Source organism: Neopelma chrysocephalum, unplaced genomic scaffold (assembly GCF_003984885.1).
Source record: "Neopelma chrysocephalum unplaced genomic scaffold, ASM398488v2 Primary Assembly neopelma1_26b, whole genome shotgun sequence".
Lineage (NCBI taxonomy): Eukaryota > Metazoa > Chordata > Aves > Passeriformes > Pipridae > Neopelma > Neopelma chrysocephalum.
In genome coordinates this window covers 1,389,056-1,406,123 of record NW_020897696.1, presented here as the reverse complement: position 1 = coordinate 1,406,123, position 17,068 = coordinate 1,389,056, and the positions used below count along the sequence as shown (strand labels likewise).

The 17,068-nt window shown below is 42.7% G+C and overlaps 1 protein-coding gene across 1 annotated transcript in view; it reads right to left on the bottom strand.

The window, feature by feature from the left end:
• NEDD9 (neural precursor cell expressed, developmentally down-regulated 9) overlaps positions 1-13,170 on the bottom strand; it is a 37,744-nt gene extending 24,574 nt beyond the window's left edge. Inside the window, exon 1 of the mRNA XM_027676197.1 lies at positions 13,105-13,170. Coding sequence (XP_027531998.1) covers positions 13,105-13,137 — 33 coding nt within the window. The 5' untranslated portion in view covers positions 13,138-13,170. The remainder of the gene's footprint in view (positions 1-13,104) is intronic.
• Between the last annotated feature and the right edge of the window lie 3,898 nt (positions 13,171-17,068).

Sequence of the window (17,068 nt, the reverse complement as noted above, 5' to 3'; positions counted from 1 at the left end):
GAAAGAACTTCCGATCGAAGATATCTCTCAACATTTGTGGGCTTTATCTCAACTGACTGGACAAATTTGATTATTTTTTTGATTTTGTGGGCATCATAGCCAATATCTCAATAGTCCCTCTCCTTGTTCTCATCAGCTCAGAGAATGGGGAGCATTATACGGAATTAATTCGACTTGCTCTGAAGACGCATGGATATGTTGCTCATCTGTCTGTAAAACAGGCATCAAATAAACACTAAGATCTGATATGAGAAGATACAGCAGTGACCTTTTTGTGTAAGCGCTAAAAAAACCTTGGCCATTTCCTAAACAAATCGGCGATAGAGAAAGGGAATGAGAAAATTGTCCTGGAACTTGTTTTTGCAACTGGCAAGTAGCACAGAAGTCCCTTTGTATTTCTAATACAGCAAGAAAAAAGGAGGGCAACAGATTGAGAACTACAAATTCAAGTTCTGTAATGGTAGGGAGAAATGATCTGATGTTATAGAGGGGAAAAAAATTTGGTTTGTCATAGAAATAAGCTGTACTTCATAAAATGAACATACTGGCAGCTACCACCTTCTTTTAATAAGAATAAGGATGGAAGTCTCTGTTGCCCTCCTTTGGTTCAGTTAAATTAACTGCATGATAGGTCTTTTGCAGCCTGGTTGATTCTGTGATAGATGCAGTGGTGCCCTTCTCAAAATCCAAAAGTACTTGTGGTCTCTATGCAGCTCCATTTTCCTGGCCCCCTGTGTTATAGCAGCCATTCTTCAATTAAGGAGCACTTCTGTATAACTAATGGTTGACTGGAAAGATTCCGTTCAGCTTTTGCATCCTCAACCTAGCTAGCAATACTTGGGATGTCTGGAAGTTGAAGCTACGGTCAGGCCCCCACTGTGTTAATACTCTGTTACAGGCAAAACATTCATTCTCAAGAGGCTTGAATTCCTCTTAACCTTGGACACATGAGTGCAGTAGAAAGCATCTTATGTAAAATCACTGAAAAACGGAAGTTCTTCAGTCTTCTGTTAAACAAAATGCTATCTCAGTTGTCAGCAGGTCAAAGTGAAAGGGAGCCTGACCCCAATGACTACTGCCCCGGGGATTTTAGCTGGAACATGCCCCAGGAAAAGGCTCAGTTGACTTTGCTGATGCCTTGTGTCAGAAACTCTGTCTAAAAGAACTGAAACTGAAATGGATACTCTCTAGATTAAATGCAGATTACAGTGCCTGTGGTCCCAACTTTCTACCTTGGTTGAGACAAAAGTAAAGCTTTCAAGCTCTCTCTAGGTAAAGTGAGCCTGGGATTTGAAACTTCTGAGCTTTCCTTTAGTGTCAGTTGCAAGTCCATTAGATAAACCCTGGAAAGGTGCAATTTGTATTCTCTGCACACCTTAGATTTTTCTTTCTTTTGCATCCAGGATGGGTGTCCTAAGAGAAACCTGACTGAGAGCAAAAGATGCTGCTCCGAAAACTGTCAGCTGTTCTACTTGCAGAACCCAATTTAAAAAAAAAGACTCTGTACACTATTTTTCTTCTCAGACATTGAAAGAATTACATGCCAAATTCAGACGCATAAATGAGGCCTGTTATAGAACGGACAAAGGTGTCTACTCTCTCCTTAGCCTACTGCAATTGATGGTTAACATGTCTGCAGCTCGATAAAAACACAGGAAAATACTTTGAAGAACATGATCTGTTTTGGTTGGCCTTCTCTGCAGTGAAGGGAACTGACAGAATTCTGTAATGTGCAGTTTGGAGGATGAGGAGGTTGTTTGCTGATGAGGCTGAGTGGCAGAAGAGGGAAGAGGCAAGAGTTAAAGAGAGTGGTGGAAACATCTACTATTTCTGTTAGAGTAAACACATCCAGTGACGTGGGTAACAAGAGTGTGTGAGGTGCCCACAGCCACGGAAGCAAACACAGGAATAATAAATTACATGCTATGAGATTAAATACAATGGACTCTTTAAGGGTTGAGTGTTGCGGTGCCAAGCTCTTAGCGCAGGGCTGCCGACTTGACTCCTCAGCCAGCTCCACAATGAATGAATGCTCAAGGAAAAGGTTCAACCAACCGTAAGCTCAAAGAATTTCTATCACATCCCTGAGAGGTGCAATATGAGGATACTGATCCCTGCTCTGTGCTTGGCTGATGAGGTATATTGTTTTATTCCGCTTTATCTTGTTTTTAAATATTGCTTCCTATGTGTAGAGTTTATGTGCAAACAAAAGTAGGAAAAGTGCCTGTGCTCTTCACTGAAAAAGGGTGGGACCCCTTTTTTCTATTACTGGACAAACTGTTTCTTAAAATGACAAACAGCTTCTCTTCTATGTTTAGCTAGCTTGGGAGTAGGAAGGGAGGAACAAAGGAAGGAAAGCTGAGGGGAGACACCCCAAAGGAGTGTCTGTGAACAAATCAGTAGCTTAATTTTCATTGGGTCACTTTTCATTATCCATCACATAATATTTTTGATATAGATTCACATCTTTTAGGTTTCTTTAAAATGAATCACTGCCATTCCAAAGTATGCTTAAGCATTTACATACACTTGTACAGCTGCAGTAAGCCCAACAGTAATGATTTGCCTGAGATTAAAGAACCGATCTGAAAACCCACTAAGAGTGAGTTTTATTGTGAGAGAAGTGGTTTGACTACAAGCAGTACTGGTAGAAGAGAGGGAAGTTTGTGCTTCTCTTGCCTTCTGACACAAGTGCTTCAGTGTAAGAGCCACTGGACAGTTTAACTTCGGTGCTTTTTAGCTCTCATCTCCTTTTCTATTTCTCACTGTCACTGCCCCTGAATAAAGAATTTATTGTGCTGTGTTGGCAAGGAAAGCAACTATTGAAGCACAATAGGTAACAGGTCTATCTGTAACAAGCAACTTATCATGAAGGTTACTTAACAGAAGTTGACAGAGGTCACTGAACAAGATATTCAGCTTTGAAAAACGTCTTTTGCTGGTCTCCTCAAAGCTGGAAGAAGACAGAGTGAACAGCAAAGGCAGTATCTGGTGCACACAAAGCTGCACTGGCATGTTTTTAGACATGTCCTTGTGGGCAGTGACGTGGGGCATGGACTACGAAATGGCACTGCTTGGCCATAACAGTCCCCATACACGTGTAGACCTTGAGCAACTCATCACCAGCAACAAGCTGTGTGCAGATACTTGCTTTTTATCTCAAGTTGATAGCTAGCAGAGAAGGCAGGAAGTGCTATCACAGCATATATAAAAGAGCCTGCTGCCCTAGCAGGGCATCACAGTGACCGCAGCTTCAGAGGGAGCACTCTGAGAGGCCCTTAGCCTATGCCTGGCTCTGGGAACTCTTTGGCTCACTGCTAATGGCAAAATAAGGAGCCTGGTTGCAAATGCTCAGCACAATAATGTTTCAGTTTGCTCCTCAGGCAAAGTTCCACTTTTCAGGCACTCTCTTGCTTTCTTCCACCAAAAACCCCAAGTTTTGATTTAGTGAAGATACTTCTCTGGTCAAGTGTTGCTAGGCCAAATAATTACAATTCTGGGTGGAAACTAAAGCAGTTTTCCATGCACAGATTTGGAAGGGTAGCTTTACAGCTAATGAAAGACCTATGAGCTAACAGCCTGAGCAGAGCCCTAAGGAGGACAGGTCTTCATCCACCCTAAGTATCCTTGCATCCTGTACATCTCTGCAACAGAGGCTGTCAGTCACACTAAAGCACACCACGCTGTGTGGAGGTTGTGATGTGGAAAACCTTGAGTTTGGAGGGCAGAAAGGGTCTTATTTCAGTGTTCCACTGAGCTGTCCTAGCCTGCCTGTCTGGCCTGAGGAGCCTGAATTTCAGAGTTTGTTCTGGCTGGGGTTTCTTTGGTAGTGAGACAAGTTACACAGAAAGTTAAAGATGAAAAATGGGAATATCTCCTCCTTAATGGATCACACTTGGGTAGGCCAAAGTAGGCACTACGGCTGTCACGCTCTGGAATATTCACTGCCAGTTTCTGCAGGCACAATACTCCACCAAGCAGGGGGGGCAGGCAGGCAGCGAGTGGACCAGCAAGGGCCCAGGCACTTCACACTCCTGCTCAAGATGCTGATGTGGTCCACTGATTCACCCAAGTCTGGGATTCAAATGTGACATAAACGTGAGAGACTGAAGGCTCTCTGGTCTGAAAACACTTTTTGTTTCATAGCTGCTCCATTTTAAGTAAATAGGAGATATTTTGCACCCATTTTTTTGGTAGGCAGTTGGCAAAGTAGTTTGCAAAATGGAGGCACAGCAGTGAACCTGCAACTTCAGAGGCAATCCAAATGCATGACTCTGAAAGAAGGAATTAGGAGGATAGAAGAGGTGTGGGAGGGGAAGTAAAAAAGGAAAAATGTGAAAATGAAGGTTAGAGCTAAGATTCTAACTGAAGCTTTAGCCTGTGGGAATAAAATACTTCATTATTCTGCACTGTGTACATCCGCTTATTGCCATGAATGAAGTTTCAAAATGGACAACTGAGTTGAAAAAGAAATTTTTCTGGCTCTCTATCTATTAAGAACAGCAAAACGATAATTTCTACACTAGCTAGAAGGAAAATAAGCTAGGCTTTCTTTGTTTGTTCACATGATATTCTTTTGTCACTTGATTTCAGTTTTGGGTTTTGGCTTGTCCGGTTTTATTTTAGTTAGAGAGGATGTGAGGTATTGCAAAGGTAATCACAGAAATATAATATCATACATGTTAAATAAGGAGTTCATTTACCCCTTCTGTTTCTGATGTGGTGAAGGCTGGATGTGTTGTACCACAAAAGCTCCGAGGTGCTTGGTGAGCACATAGGAGGAGTTTAAGAGGAGTGACAACTTCCATAGCAACCCTGTGTTTGGCGTCTGTGCAGTGAGACACAGTGGGTCACAGCTACGCGGGAAAAGGGCATATCTGAGGTAACGCTCCTTCGCTCAGCCATGGGGAACACTCCTGAGAATGAATGCACACAGCTTGTGCTGTCAGACCACCCACCCTGTTTGGGGCTATCACCAAAGTCCCATAGGGTTTGCGACAGTAACATTTACAGTGAAGCAGAGCACTGATCTACTGATGACATATCTTGATCTTACTCCCCTGCCCTCTGAGTTCACGAAGTTTACAGGAGTGCCGAAATACCATTTTCTTTACTCTTTCTGGGAACACAAACCACATCCCCTGACTTACCTTCAAGACCTATTAATATTTTGGGAAATTCCACCACACCTAACTCACTAAGTTTTCTGTATATGTTTCATCCTCATAACCGGTTTCCTTTCCCCCCACCCAAGGAAGGGTGTGATCTAGTTCCATGACTTTAAAAGGCCTTTTCAAATCTGTCTGAAGGCTGTGTGCCTTTTGTGACATCAACAGGGAGGAGAAAAAAAAAATCAAGCGTGCAAACAATAGCCTTAGAGCAAATATGATCTCACTGTGATTAAACCACAGTACATCAAAATCAAAAGGCAGATGGAAAACCTAACCTCTTTCCCTCAGGCAGGCAATTAAAAACTTAATGAGAGGAGATCGGATGTTAAATGCTTAAGAACTGAAGAAGCAGAGCAGAAGGTGTGGGGGGGGGGGAGGACAGAAAGAAAGAATTCCGAAACGTGAGTTTTGAGTTCTGCATTTTCCATTTTCTGGCATTTGTGAGCAGTCTTCTCCCAGACAAAGTTTCCTCTAAAAACAACCACACCCTCTTTCCAAATTTAACCCTTCCTATGTGGCTCTGGGGAAACAATAACAACAATTACAATTTGTCAAGAAACCATACCTGGGTAGACATAGGCCCTCAGTATTGTCACCAACTTACTTATCTGATGTCTTCAGCTTTGAAAAATATGACTTTTTTTTAAATTATTTTTTTAAATCTAGAACTTAGATGAACTGGGACATGCTCTTCTTCCCCCAAGTCTCTCAAAAGATATTCTGATAGTAGGGAAAGTCACTCTTCTCTAGTCAATTTAGTGTCACCATCTAGGATACTACACAGCAACTACAACTTGGGCTGACCCGGGACTTCAGCTTACTAAAGAAAAACAAGCTTGGGAACTCATATTTCCAGGCTCCTACCAGCCCTCAGCAGGCTGGTGGGAAGAAAAGATAGCATGTTGCCAGTGAATCAGGCTTCCAGGAGAGCCAAGCCTGGCCAGCAGACGATGCTTGCCAGGTCTGGTCAGAGCCATTTCCATTCTACAGGGTGGCAGCCAAAAGTCAACAAGCCTCCCAGAACAGCTCGATTTTGGCAAACTAGTATTTTCTGGGTAAGCGTACCCCCAGAAAAGGGAGATGGTGAGTACATTTTAACCACCTATAGTTACTTTGCTTAGTCTTGGGCTGAAACACAACTTTAACTGCATTCCTGATCGCTTGAGACTGGTTTGTGCAGCTTTTGGGTTGCAAACAAGATAAAGCAGTATAAACAGAGAGAGAAAACAAAAGAAGGTATCTGCTTGTAAACTAGGCCATTCTATAGCAGTAAAAATTGGTTTATTACCTTAACCATTTTAACTGGATGTAAAGTCCACAGGATAAGGGCATTCATGACCCTACCTACTGTAAGCTGTTTCAACAGTCAACGTGCTTCTAGTTTTGTACTTAACCCTTTGGATCAAAAATTTCCTTAGAGAATCACTGAATTTTCATAATCTGTATCTTCCTCTCACTGTCTGCAACAAAGCACAACATTCATTGGAAGAACTGAGATTTACTTCTAGGATCTTTCAGCATATTCTAAGATTTGTTCTCACCAAATGATTCATGGTATTGCTACTGCTAAAATTTTCAACCTTGCTGTCAATGAAGCCTGTTTAAGAAGGTGCTTCTGATGTGCTGATTGCACTCCTGTAGAGTAAACCCATTCTTAATACTCTTCCTTTTCCAGGCAGGCTAATCCACTCTGACTGTGAATAAAGTGTTTTTAAAACAAACACAAAAATCAAAAGGCGAGAATTTGCTTCATCCTATCAAGGAAAAAAAAATATACAATTTTTTCATGCTAGGCACTTGTGTTTCTAGGACTGCAAACTATAACTTTAGCAGTCCTGTTTCATGTCAAATGGAAGCTACATCCAAATCTGCTGTGGAAAAATGAACTCCTTAAAATTAAGACAGTTTCCACTACTGCAATGTCTAGACCAAAAGGCAAAAGAAAATGGTCACTTGCCAAGAGCAGCCTATGAAAATCAGGCAGTAATATGCAAAGGCCGCACTCTGAGCTGCTATAAAGTGACCCAGCTTCACTGATGCTGGAAGCTGCAGCCATTTACAGGCAGGAGAACCTCTAAATGCAGCTTTACTCAGCAGTAGCCTGACCAAATAAATATTGCTAAATACATGCCATAAATATTCTTTTTGTAGTACAGTCCCAGATGACTGTCTGATCAAGCCTACTGAAGCCTTGGTATAGAATTTTTCAGGGGTCAGAGTACTGTTCTAACACATAAATGTCCACTGCTTTCATGGATGCTAAGAGAGCATGTATTACACAAAAAAGCATCTTGAAAAGCGATTTGCGCATTTACGATTCCAAATGTCACTGAATGTGGGCTCTTACAGAGATGTGTGGACTTTCATGTCCTAAGAAGTTCAGCTACTTGTCTCCATCAAGTGCAGCCAGAAATGGGAGCAGTAGAAGATAAGGGTTCTCCACAAGTGTTGCAGCTAAGGCAGAGACTTGTGTGTGCTCCTCTTAAGTGCTTATGTCATTTCAAAAATGGAATTAAACTCTAGATCTTGGGAGACAGGTGGGTTCCTAAATGCTGATGGTATGAATGGGATTTAAGTACTTAAATGTCTGTGATAAGCTAGTCCAAATAAAAGAAGCAAAATGAAACTGACTTTCCTTAGGCCCTTAAGTGACCTAAGCCCATCTATTGTATGCAGAAGGCATTCCCATGCCCCTAACATCTTTGATAACAGCAATATGACAAGTAGGAAGCTCTATGCTCCTGGTTTTCTCCTTTTTCGGATGCAGAGAGATAAAAGGCTGTTTGCTGTTTCCATATACTGAGGGAACATCCTCTTCTCCTGTACTTCTGGGCAAGACCTCATGCTTGGCTGAGGACTGCCATGAATGCAAGCTCTTTGCAGGAAGATAAATAGGCTTCTTGCCTCCTGCTGTTTCTAAAGGTGGCCATAGCAGTCAGTAGGTACATCCACTCTAGTTTTGGTGCATGGAAGTATGATTTGTGAGAACTGCCTCTCACTTTCACTCGGGTCACTAGACGCACCTGGTCTTGCTGCAAGGACTCTGGTATTTATAATGGAGCACAGGCAGTTCAATAATACAAATGTCTCCCAAGATACCCCACACAGGATTTCAATGTTCACTGATCAGATATCAATGCAAAGTATAATCTTTTCTAACCCCACTTGTTGCTGTGCTTGAGACTGTAAGATTCCAAAGACAAGTTTGTACGTGGGAACTGCGCTCCAACATTTAACTGTGCTCCAACGCTTAACAAGTTCACAATAATGCTGCATAAGACTTCTCTGAAGTCTACAGTATGTTCTGCAAAATAGTGGTTATTGGCTTAGAAAGGCTCCAGAACTCTCCTGAAAAGTGCTTTCATTTTATCTTTGCAGAAGATGTTTCCATGAAGTCTTACTACTAGGCACTTCTCCTGTGCTCTATCTGGAAGGTCCCCCTTGATGAGGTCTTTTGATAGTATGGCACTGTTTGGAATTAGCAGTGTTGAATCAAGAAACCTCAAGGGCAAGTCAGAGTCTAATATGTCTGCAACCTCTAGCAGGACCTTAAAAGTATGAGTAACCCCCCCCCCGATAAGTATCTAATGCCTCTTGTACTATTTAGAGTCAAACTGAATTGGAACTATCAAAGAAATAAGGAAGACTGTTCATCTGATAGTTCTGTTTCTCCATCAAATACTAGGAACTACTGGACAGAGACAGATTAGGCTACTAGCTTCTCGATTAAATAGATTTAAAGCTACATTACTCAAGAACAGTTGGTAGCATAAAAACACAGAAGTTTAGAAATCACGCAAAAAACCTCCATACTGTTAGGTCTAATGCTTTGTGATGGCTCTACTTCCTCTAAAACAAGTCTTGTAACATCCCTAAACCTCAGCACCTCCATCTGTACAACAGAATTAACAGCACTATGCTATCCTACAAGACTTTGGGAGGGCAAATGAATACTGTTGTGGGAGTTTCTCAAATACCCTGAGGTATTCAGGCACTTACCTCTATTGAGTATACAAATACATAAATCTACAGAGGAGTATGGGAGGGGAGGGAGGGGCACACAGAGGCCATAGGGGGGAAGAATGGGAATCTGAAAATGACAGTGGCCATCCAAGCTTTGTGAAGGAGACAGTCCTTCTGCTACATCTCACTAGTGCTGATGCTCATTTAGGCCTGAGCCTTCTAGACTCTGGCCACCTCACTTCGTACACACATAGATGAGAGAAAAATCATGAAGTTTTCACTGCAAGAGAGATAGCACAAACTTGGACAGTTTTTCCCCTTGTTGGTTTGTTCCTCTAATACTACATATTACAAGGTTTTTACAGTTCCTATTTACTCTAAGTTTGATTGTCTCCCTGTGACTGATGAGATACTGAAAAAAATGAAAACTAACAGGAGTGAGGAATAAACAAAGCAGAGAGGATTTGGTTAATAAAGTACAGACAGTTCTTTTCCCTTTACATGGTCCAACACTCAAAGTCTTTCATTGCCAGGGTTACAAGCAGCTTTTCACAAGCATTTCTGGTTGGGAATATTGTATTTCTTCCCAGGGACACTATTTTGTTTGTCTTGGCGTGCAGACATTGTAATCAAGTCTATATATTACAGGACTGTGCCTTAGCACAAATGGCAGGCATTTCAAACCCTATTTAGTTTTCTTCCTTGCCCAACAAATTATCTAAAAATAGATAATCAAGACCTCATACTTTACATCTACGTCATTCCTTTTGGCTTAAATGAGGTAAGGAATGCAGCGTTTTTTCCTCTCCTCTTTCACTAACAGTTTGGATGTTTTAGTAAACAGATAAGTCCCCCTTTTTTCCTCCCCCCTCTTATTTTGTCTTGCTTGTGAACAGCCCACAAGCTACAAAAGCCCTGTTATGATAACGTCTTCTTCCTTTTTCTTCTGTTGCACTTTTACTTTTATGGCCTGAAATAAGAGCATTGGAATTGCTGGCCAGATATATCCTCTCCAATCCATGTTCTTCTCTGATCATGATAACTCACTGGTATTTCTGTTCCTACAGAGTATATTATAGCTGTAACTGCTCCATCCTTGGAATCATAGTCTAGGTTTCGTTTCAGAAAAGGATGACCTTACCTTCTGGATCACAGAATACTGGAATGGCATCCTGTGAGAACTTGATGGGATGCAGTTATGTGGTACATCGAGATTTAGCACAAAAGCAAGCTGCTGTCATTAAAGAACTGAGGTGTTGTCCTATTACGGCCACACCCCTGCAGCAATTTGTTTCTCAAAGTACCTTTTAGACAATTAGTACTAAGACATGCTAACAAACAACATAAATATTTGTTATGCTTAAGCTTTCCTATCTATCCATAGCTTAGTTAGAATAACTTTTGTGTTCTCCAATATTTAACTAGTACATGAATGGTAGATTAGACCTAACCTGGGGTCAAATTTGTCTTTGCTTTAAACAGTCATGTCAGTTCTGAACTTGCTTAAATCCACGGGGATTTTCCCATGGCTTTCAGAGGATTCAGACTTGAGTATTAAGTTGGAAGAATGCGTAAAAAGGGAGATGGACTTTAGGTGAAGGAAGAGAGAGAGGGAACAAGTTTTGAAAATGTTTGAGTAAAAAATTGGTAGATTGAGTATCAGAAAGGATTTCTAGACCAGAAATGACCTCAGAATTAGTCACACTGAAAGCAAAGCCATGACTGATGGAGAGACGTATTCAGGGTCTCATCCATGAATCAGTTTCATTTCTGTCCTGCTGTTAATACTCTAAATTAAACTATAGTAAGAATTTCAATTATTTCATTAATTGAGGCCTTATGGACTATCACAATGGAAGCAAAGAATGACAGGCCCCAGTATAACACCGGAAGCAGTTAAATAGAGCCGAATCTGCACCTGGATGCTAAGCCTCTGAAGTGATGGTATGTCTCCAGGCATCATGTGTGCCACGAACACTCTCTGTTCCTTTATTTCATGTATACAACATAAAAAATAACACTTTTGTTTTCCTGTAGGAAGATAAAAGAAAGAAAATACCAGAAGAACAAATACTGAATGAGCAGGTACTTTCTTTATACGATACTCCAGGGATAAGAAATAGATCTAAGGATGTTTGTCGCAGTTCAACAGTGTAAATAACTACTTCACATTTCCCAGGGAAAGTAAACACTCTAGTCTAAGGAGAAGGTTTTTGAGCCAAAACCCTCAGTCTTGTCTTTTTTTTTTTTTAATGGCTGGTTCTTACTGTGTCTAGCTTTCTCTATCTAGTATTACACAATCACACACCCAAACCAAAATTCTCATTTCCACTAGACAGGGCAAAGGAAACATTACAGAGCAGGGAAGACTTCCTCCTTTTGAGCCACCTTATCGGTCCTTATTCTTGCAGTGCCTCTAGGCCACATAGGACACAAGATCTCCTTTGCAGTCGAGGAAGGACAGGTGGTGACTTGACAAGAAATCAGGACCATTATTTTGCTACTGTGATACAAAAGTTGCTTAGCCATGGGCAGTCTGAAAGCAGTTGGTGAGCTCTGGACTAACAGCAACAGTGCTCTTCTACCCTCAAGTGCCTGATGTAATGTGCTCAGAGTAACAGCTTCTCTAAGCAGGTATAAAGTCAACCTGAACTGATTATAGGCAGAATAGATAGGAGAAAAGAGATGAAATTGATCTCAGACTTCAGATCATTCAGTTGTTTGATATACAATGAAAAAAAAAAACAACAGCCATCAGATCCAGATCAAATTTTCAAAGTTGTGGATTATCCTTGTTGATATACATCTTATACAATTTCTTTTTTCCTTATTATTCTTAACCACCATGAGATGGAGAAACCACCAGCAGCTTTGAAAACTTAATTCTGACCTTTCCCAAAGTTTGGGTATGAGAGATCCAGAAAGCTTGGTCTGAACAAAGAGATTACAGAAAAACATGAAAATATGTGCATATTTACAGAGATATCAGTTGTACTTTTCATTCTGCCCAGCTTTAAAAGCCTTATACAATGCTATAGCATCAGCACTCTTTTACACTACACTGCCTAAATTCAGTAAGAAGATGGACTTTACTTCCAAAGAAACTTAGTCTCCAAGTAAGTATATAGCGTGCCATTTCCAAAATCACCTTTTTATTGACGCTGAAGTTATTTTTGGCAGGGGAAGGAAAGTTTTTCCTTCCCTCCCCCTTTTTTTCCAATCACACAAGATTACGGTATGTCCGTACTGTAATCTAATGCCCTGTGGGCAATTCTGTACCTTGCCCAGACGTTTTTGAGTAATATTAAGATGAAAGCCTCCACATTTGTGTCTTTTGAAGAAAAAAGAATCCAACGCCCCCCAAAAAAAAGCCTCTCCAAAAAAAAAAAACAAACCAACCAACCACCTCTGGCAAAAGGTTGCTAAAAGCGATTATTTAATAAGTGGGAATAATGGGATCTAATAAGGAGGATAGGCTACAAACTTTTTTAAAAATACATGTGGGCTTTTTTCTCTCGCTTGTGAACCATCAAACAGACAGCACCGTGATAAGGAAACATACACAAAGGGCTGGAAAGGGGATAAATCACCTCACGGGGAGAAGCGGCGGTACCTGCCCCAAACCGCGTCTTGCCATCGCGCACCAACCTTCTCCGTTTCCCGCGATCCCAGGCTCGCGCCGTTATCCAGCGCCAGCTGGAGAGGCGGGGAGGGGAGCCCCTTTTCTCCTCCCCACCAACACCCCACAGCACCCGGGGTCCCCTTTCGCTGCACCCTCGTTCCCCACAGACACCTTCCTTGGGGCTCTGCGCCTGGGGACAGCGCAGGGGAAGGGATACCCGGCCGCCTCCCGCGCACACGGCTTGCCTTGAAACGAGCCCCGAGCCTTCCGCCACTCGCCTCCTGTCCGGGCTGCGGCTCCTGCCAAGCCCCTGAGCCCACCCAAGAACGGCGCCCGGCAGCGGCTCACCTTGTACTTCATGGCTACGGCGCGCTCCACCATTCCCCCGGCAGCTACTCCGCGTCCCGCCGCATCCCCGCGGGCTGTGCCCGCCCCGGTCCCCGCCGCGCCGCCAGCCTGCCCCGCTCATTTGCATAGCGCCCTCCGCATTGGCCACGGCCCGGCGCGAGCGGCCCCGCCCCCGGCCCCGCTCCCCGCCGGTGAGGAGAGGGGAGGCGGGAGATGGGGGAGTGACCGGAGTTCGGGACCGGGCTCGGCGGGTCTGGCCGCTTCCTAACTCTGGTGTCCAGACAGAGCCCCCTCAGAAAGCGAACGCTGGCGGCCCTGCTCCCTGGGACCCCCGTCCGTGCCTTTTCAAAGATGCTCGCGTCGACTTTTTCCCAGAGGAAAACGACCTGTGGGTGTTGGTCGGCAGCCGGCGGAGCGTGAGCCAGCCGTGTGCCCGGGTGGCCAAGAAGGCCAGTGGCATCCTGGCCTGCATCGGCAATAGAGTGGCCAGCAGGACTAGGGAAGTAATGTTCCCCCTGTATTGGGCACTGGTGAGGCCACACCTCACATCCTGTGCCCAGCTCTGGGCCTCTCACTACAACAAAGACATTGAGGTGCTGGAGCGGGTCCAGAGAAGGGCAATGGAGCTGGTGAAGGGTCTGGAGCACAAGTCTGATGAGGAACAGCTGAGGGAGCTGGGGTTATTTAGTCTGTATAAGAGGAGGCTCAGTGGGAACCTTATTGCTCTCTGCAACTCCCTGAAAGGAGGTCGTAGCCTGGTGGGGAGCGGTCTCTTCTCCCAGGCAGCCAGCAACAGGACAAGAGGAAATGGCTTCAAGTTGTGCCAGGGAAGATTTAGATTGGGTATTAGGAAGAATTTCTTCATGGAGAAGGTGGGTAAGCATTGGGCTGCCCAGAGAGGTTGTGGAGTTACCAACCCTGGAAGTGTTTAAGAAATGACTGGATATGGCACTTAGTGCCATGGTCTAGCTGACATGGTGGTGTTCAGTCAGATGTTGGACTCAGTGATCTCAGAGGTCTTTCCAGTCTAAATGATTCTGTGATGGTGTAAACCTTTTCCATCCATCCCTTCCTTAGCCACTTTTGTCACTTTTGGAGGGCCTGAACACTGCTCCATTTCCGTCTTTGCAATTATTTTTGTTCTCATTTGTCCCCAGAAGATGATCTTTTTTACTACTACTGCTCAAATCAAAATGCCAAGTGTTCGCTTTGCCTGGTTGCTATTTAAACACTGATTAGACACCAGGGGCCAAGAATGCTTTAATGGTCTAGAGATGTCCATTATGAAGAGTGACCATGGTAAATATGGATTATTTGGAAGAGAGTAATAATTAACTCTGGTATCTTGGGGGCAGGAAAGACCAGGGAAAATAAAACGTGTCATGATCCTCCATGCTTTTTAAGTCAGATCCCTTAATCAGGCATGATTAATATGGTGCACATAATAGGAACCTTTGTGTATGGGACATACTCCAGCTTGTTTAGATGAACAGGAAATAAATTCTCTCCTTTTTGCCTGATCTGGATCTTACCCAACATTTCTAGGTCACAGATGGACAAAAGGCTATTTCTAGTGGCCTAAGGAAAAACAGCAAAGAATAATCTTGTACTACCAGATTACAAACATAACTACATTCCATACTACATCATTATTCTTAAATTCTCATGTGACTAATCCTCTAGAGAGGGATCCTGTTGCTAAAATGGCTTTTTGACTGATAAAGAATGTCATACTTTTATGTGTAATCTCCTCCATCCTCTAATTACAGCATAAAATATGTGGCTGTACTGTACAAATTTACTAAATTAATGCAAAAATATTTTATGTCGTCTTCCTGACTGCACATGCCCTAATAGCTCATCAGTGTGAGCCCCTGTCAGAACAAAAGATGTCTCAGTAATTAGTGAGAAGAGTGAGCTCCTGCTTTCTGCAGTGCAGAGCGTGCCACTGTGACTGGGCTCCAGATGCAGTGCTGTAGCTTCACCAGCTCTGACCCCTCCTAGGGGTTTTTCCCTAGGTCTTTCTTTCAGTTTTTGTTGTTGCTATTGATTCTTCTGATTTCCCAAGAAGATATGTGAAACAGATAATATTTTATATGCACTGGGTTTAGGGCAGTGTTGTTTTAAGTGCAGCATCAAAATAAATTTGGGTAGTTTCGAGAGAAATAAAACCCATTTGTATGCTGTGTCCTTAGACACTTTAATTAAGAAGAGAATTCTTCCAGTGATTATGTATTACCAGCTTACTCTTAGGAGAGTGCAAATCTCTTTTGAGTATTTCTTAACTGAAGAGTTATGAATCAAAGAACCTTTGGTTTTCTTTTTGCGTGTTTTTGCCCTTCATACTGCAGGGAGAAAATTTCTGCTAAGTACAGAGGATGCAATGGATAAGGTGTTAGCATCCAAATCCAGTTCCTTGAATTAGGTCTGTATAATCTCTTTATGTGGCACCATTGCCATGAAGATAAAGATTGTAAAACGACATCAATAAGAACCGGATAAGTACTGGAGACAAAAATAAGAAAAGTAGCATCATATTTCTGACTTCACCTATATTTAAATATAGGGTGCATCTGGTTTCCAGTCATCCTACCAATAATGATACTTTTCTTGTAATTGGCATTTTTTCATAACACTTTACAATCACATTATGAAACCTAAGCACATTCAAAAAGCTGTGCCTTCTGCTTTTGTTTTAGCTTGCGTTGCTTTTAATGTGCATAAAAAGTCCCTGACTGATTTTAATATGAAGTAACAGATGTGTTAATATGAAATTCTAGTTGGATTGTTCCCGTGCGTATATTGTTTTGCCTTTATCACTCTCCATAACTCATATTAAAAACTTTTACTTAGATGCCACTGCAATGACACTTTGGACACAAACCCACAAAGTCTACTGGTGTTCATAGCTGTACTTTACAACTCTGAAGAAGCAGATGTGAGAGCTGGTATTTTACAGGGAGGAAAAGGGATTGCCATCGCACACCACCTCCACAGTGAAGTCCCACTGCTCATTTTATTCACACACCCTCCTTCTCCCTCTCTCACCTACTCTGTTTACTTTGAGGGGGTTTTTAATTTTCCCAACGATTGCACTCCTACTTAGTGCAACACTTCTAGCAGAGCTAGCAGCATGGTGGAGCTCTGTGATCTATCACGAATATCAGGAATTAGATATACCTTGAAAGAGAGATTTGTAAATGTGATCCCCTAACCTCGACGCATTACTGTAAGAAGTCAGGATTGCAGCAGGCACATTTGTGGTTAGTGCATGCACTCTGCTGCTTTTGATGACCTTGTCGATGTCCATGCCTTTACTATGTAATATTGTATTTCAGGCATAGTGTAGGAAAGTTTTGAGTTGGTTGCGTCAGACAATCAGCTCAATTATATAATGGAACCTGCTGATGAGAAAGCCGAAACCTGGCATTACTGATGTCTGTGTTTTAGAGGCAACTTGAGCTGTATTGCCAGGATTTATAACTACAGGGTCCTATTGAAGTTCTCAGGAGGGTAATTCATGTAATGTGTCTTTTTGCTTCGCAGCATAGCAATGGCTTGATTCACGGCCTCATATTTTATTCCACTGCAATTCTAGCAGAGTAGCAAATGGGTTCTGTGACTTTGTCTTGCGTTCTAGCAATGGCTTTTGTTTGTTTCTTTGCTTTTGCCGTGGGCAATTAATATTACCCTCTGCTCATTTGGGCAACCTACTGATTGCGTCCTTCTCTCATACACCATTCCTGCTAAGCTATCTCTTGCTTTATTTCTCACCACACTGCTGCTCTGTCTTCCTGGTGCCCTCCTGTTTGCCAGCTGGGATTCTGGGGTATTTGGGGGATGGCAGCAGGAGAAATGATAGGGCAGCCACAGGGGCTGCTTGTCAGCTAGGTTCTGCGGCTGGCCTGCCACAACCCTTGGTGTACAACATGAAATGGAGCTGTCTGCAGGCTGTGAAGGGAAT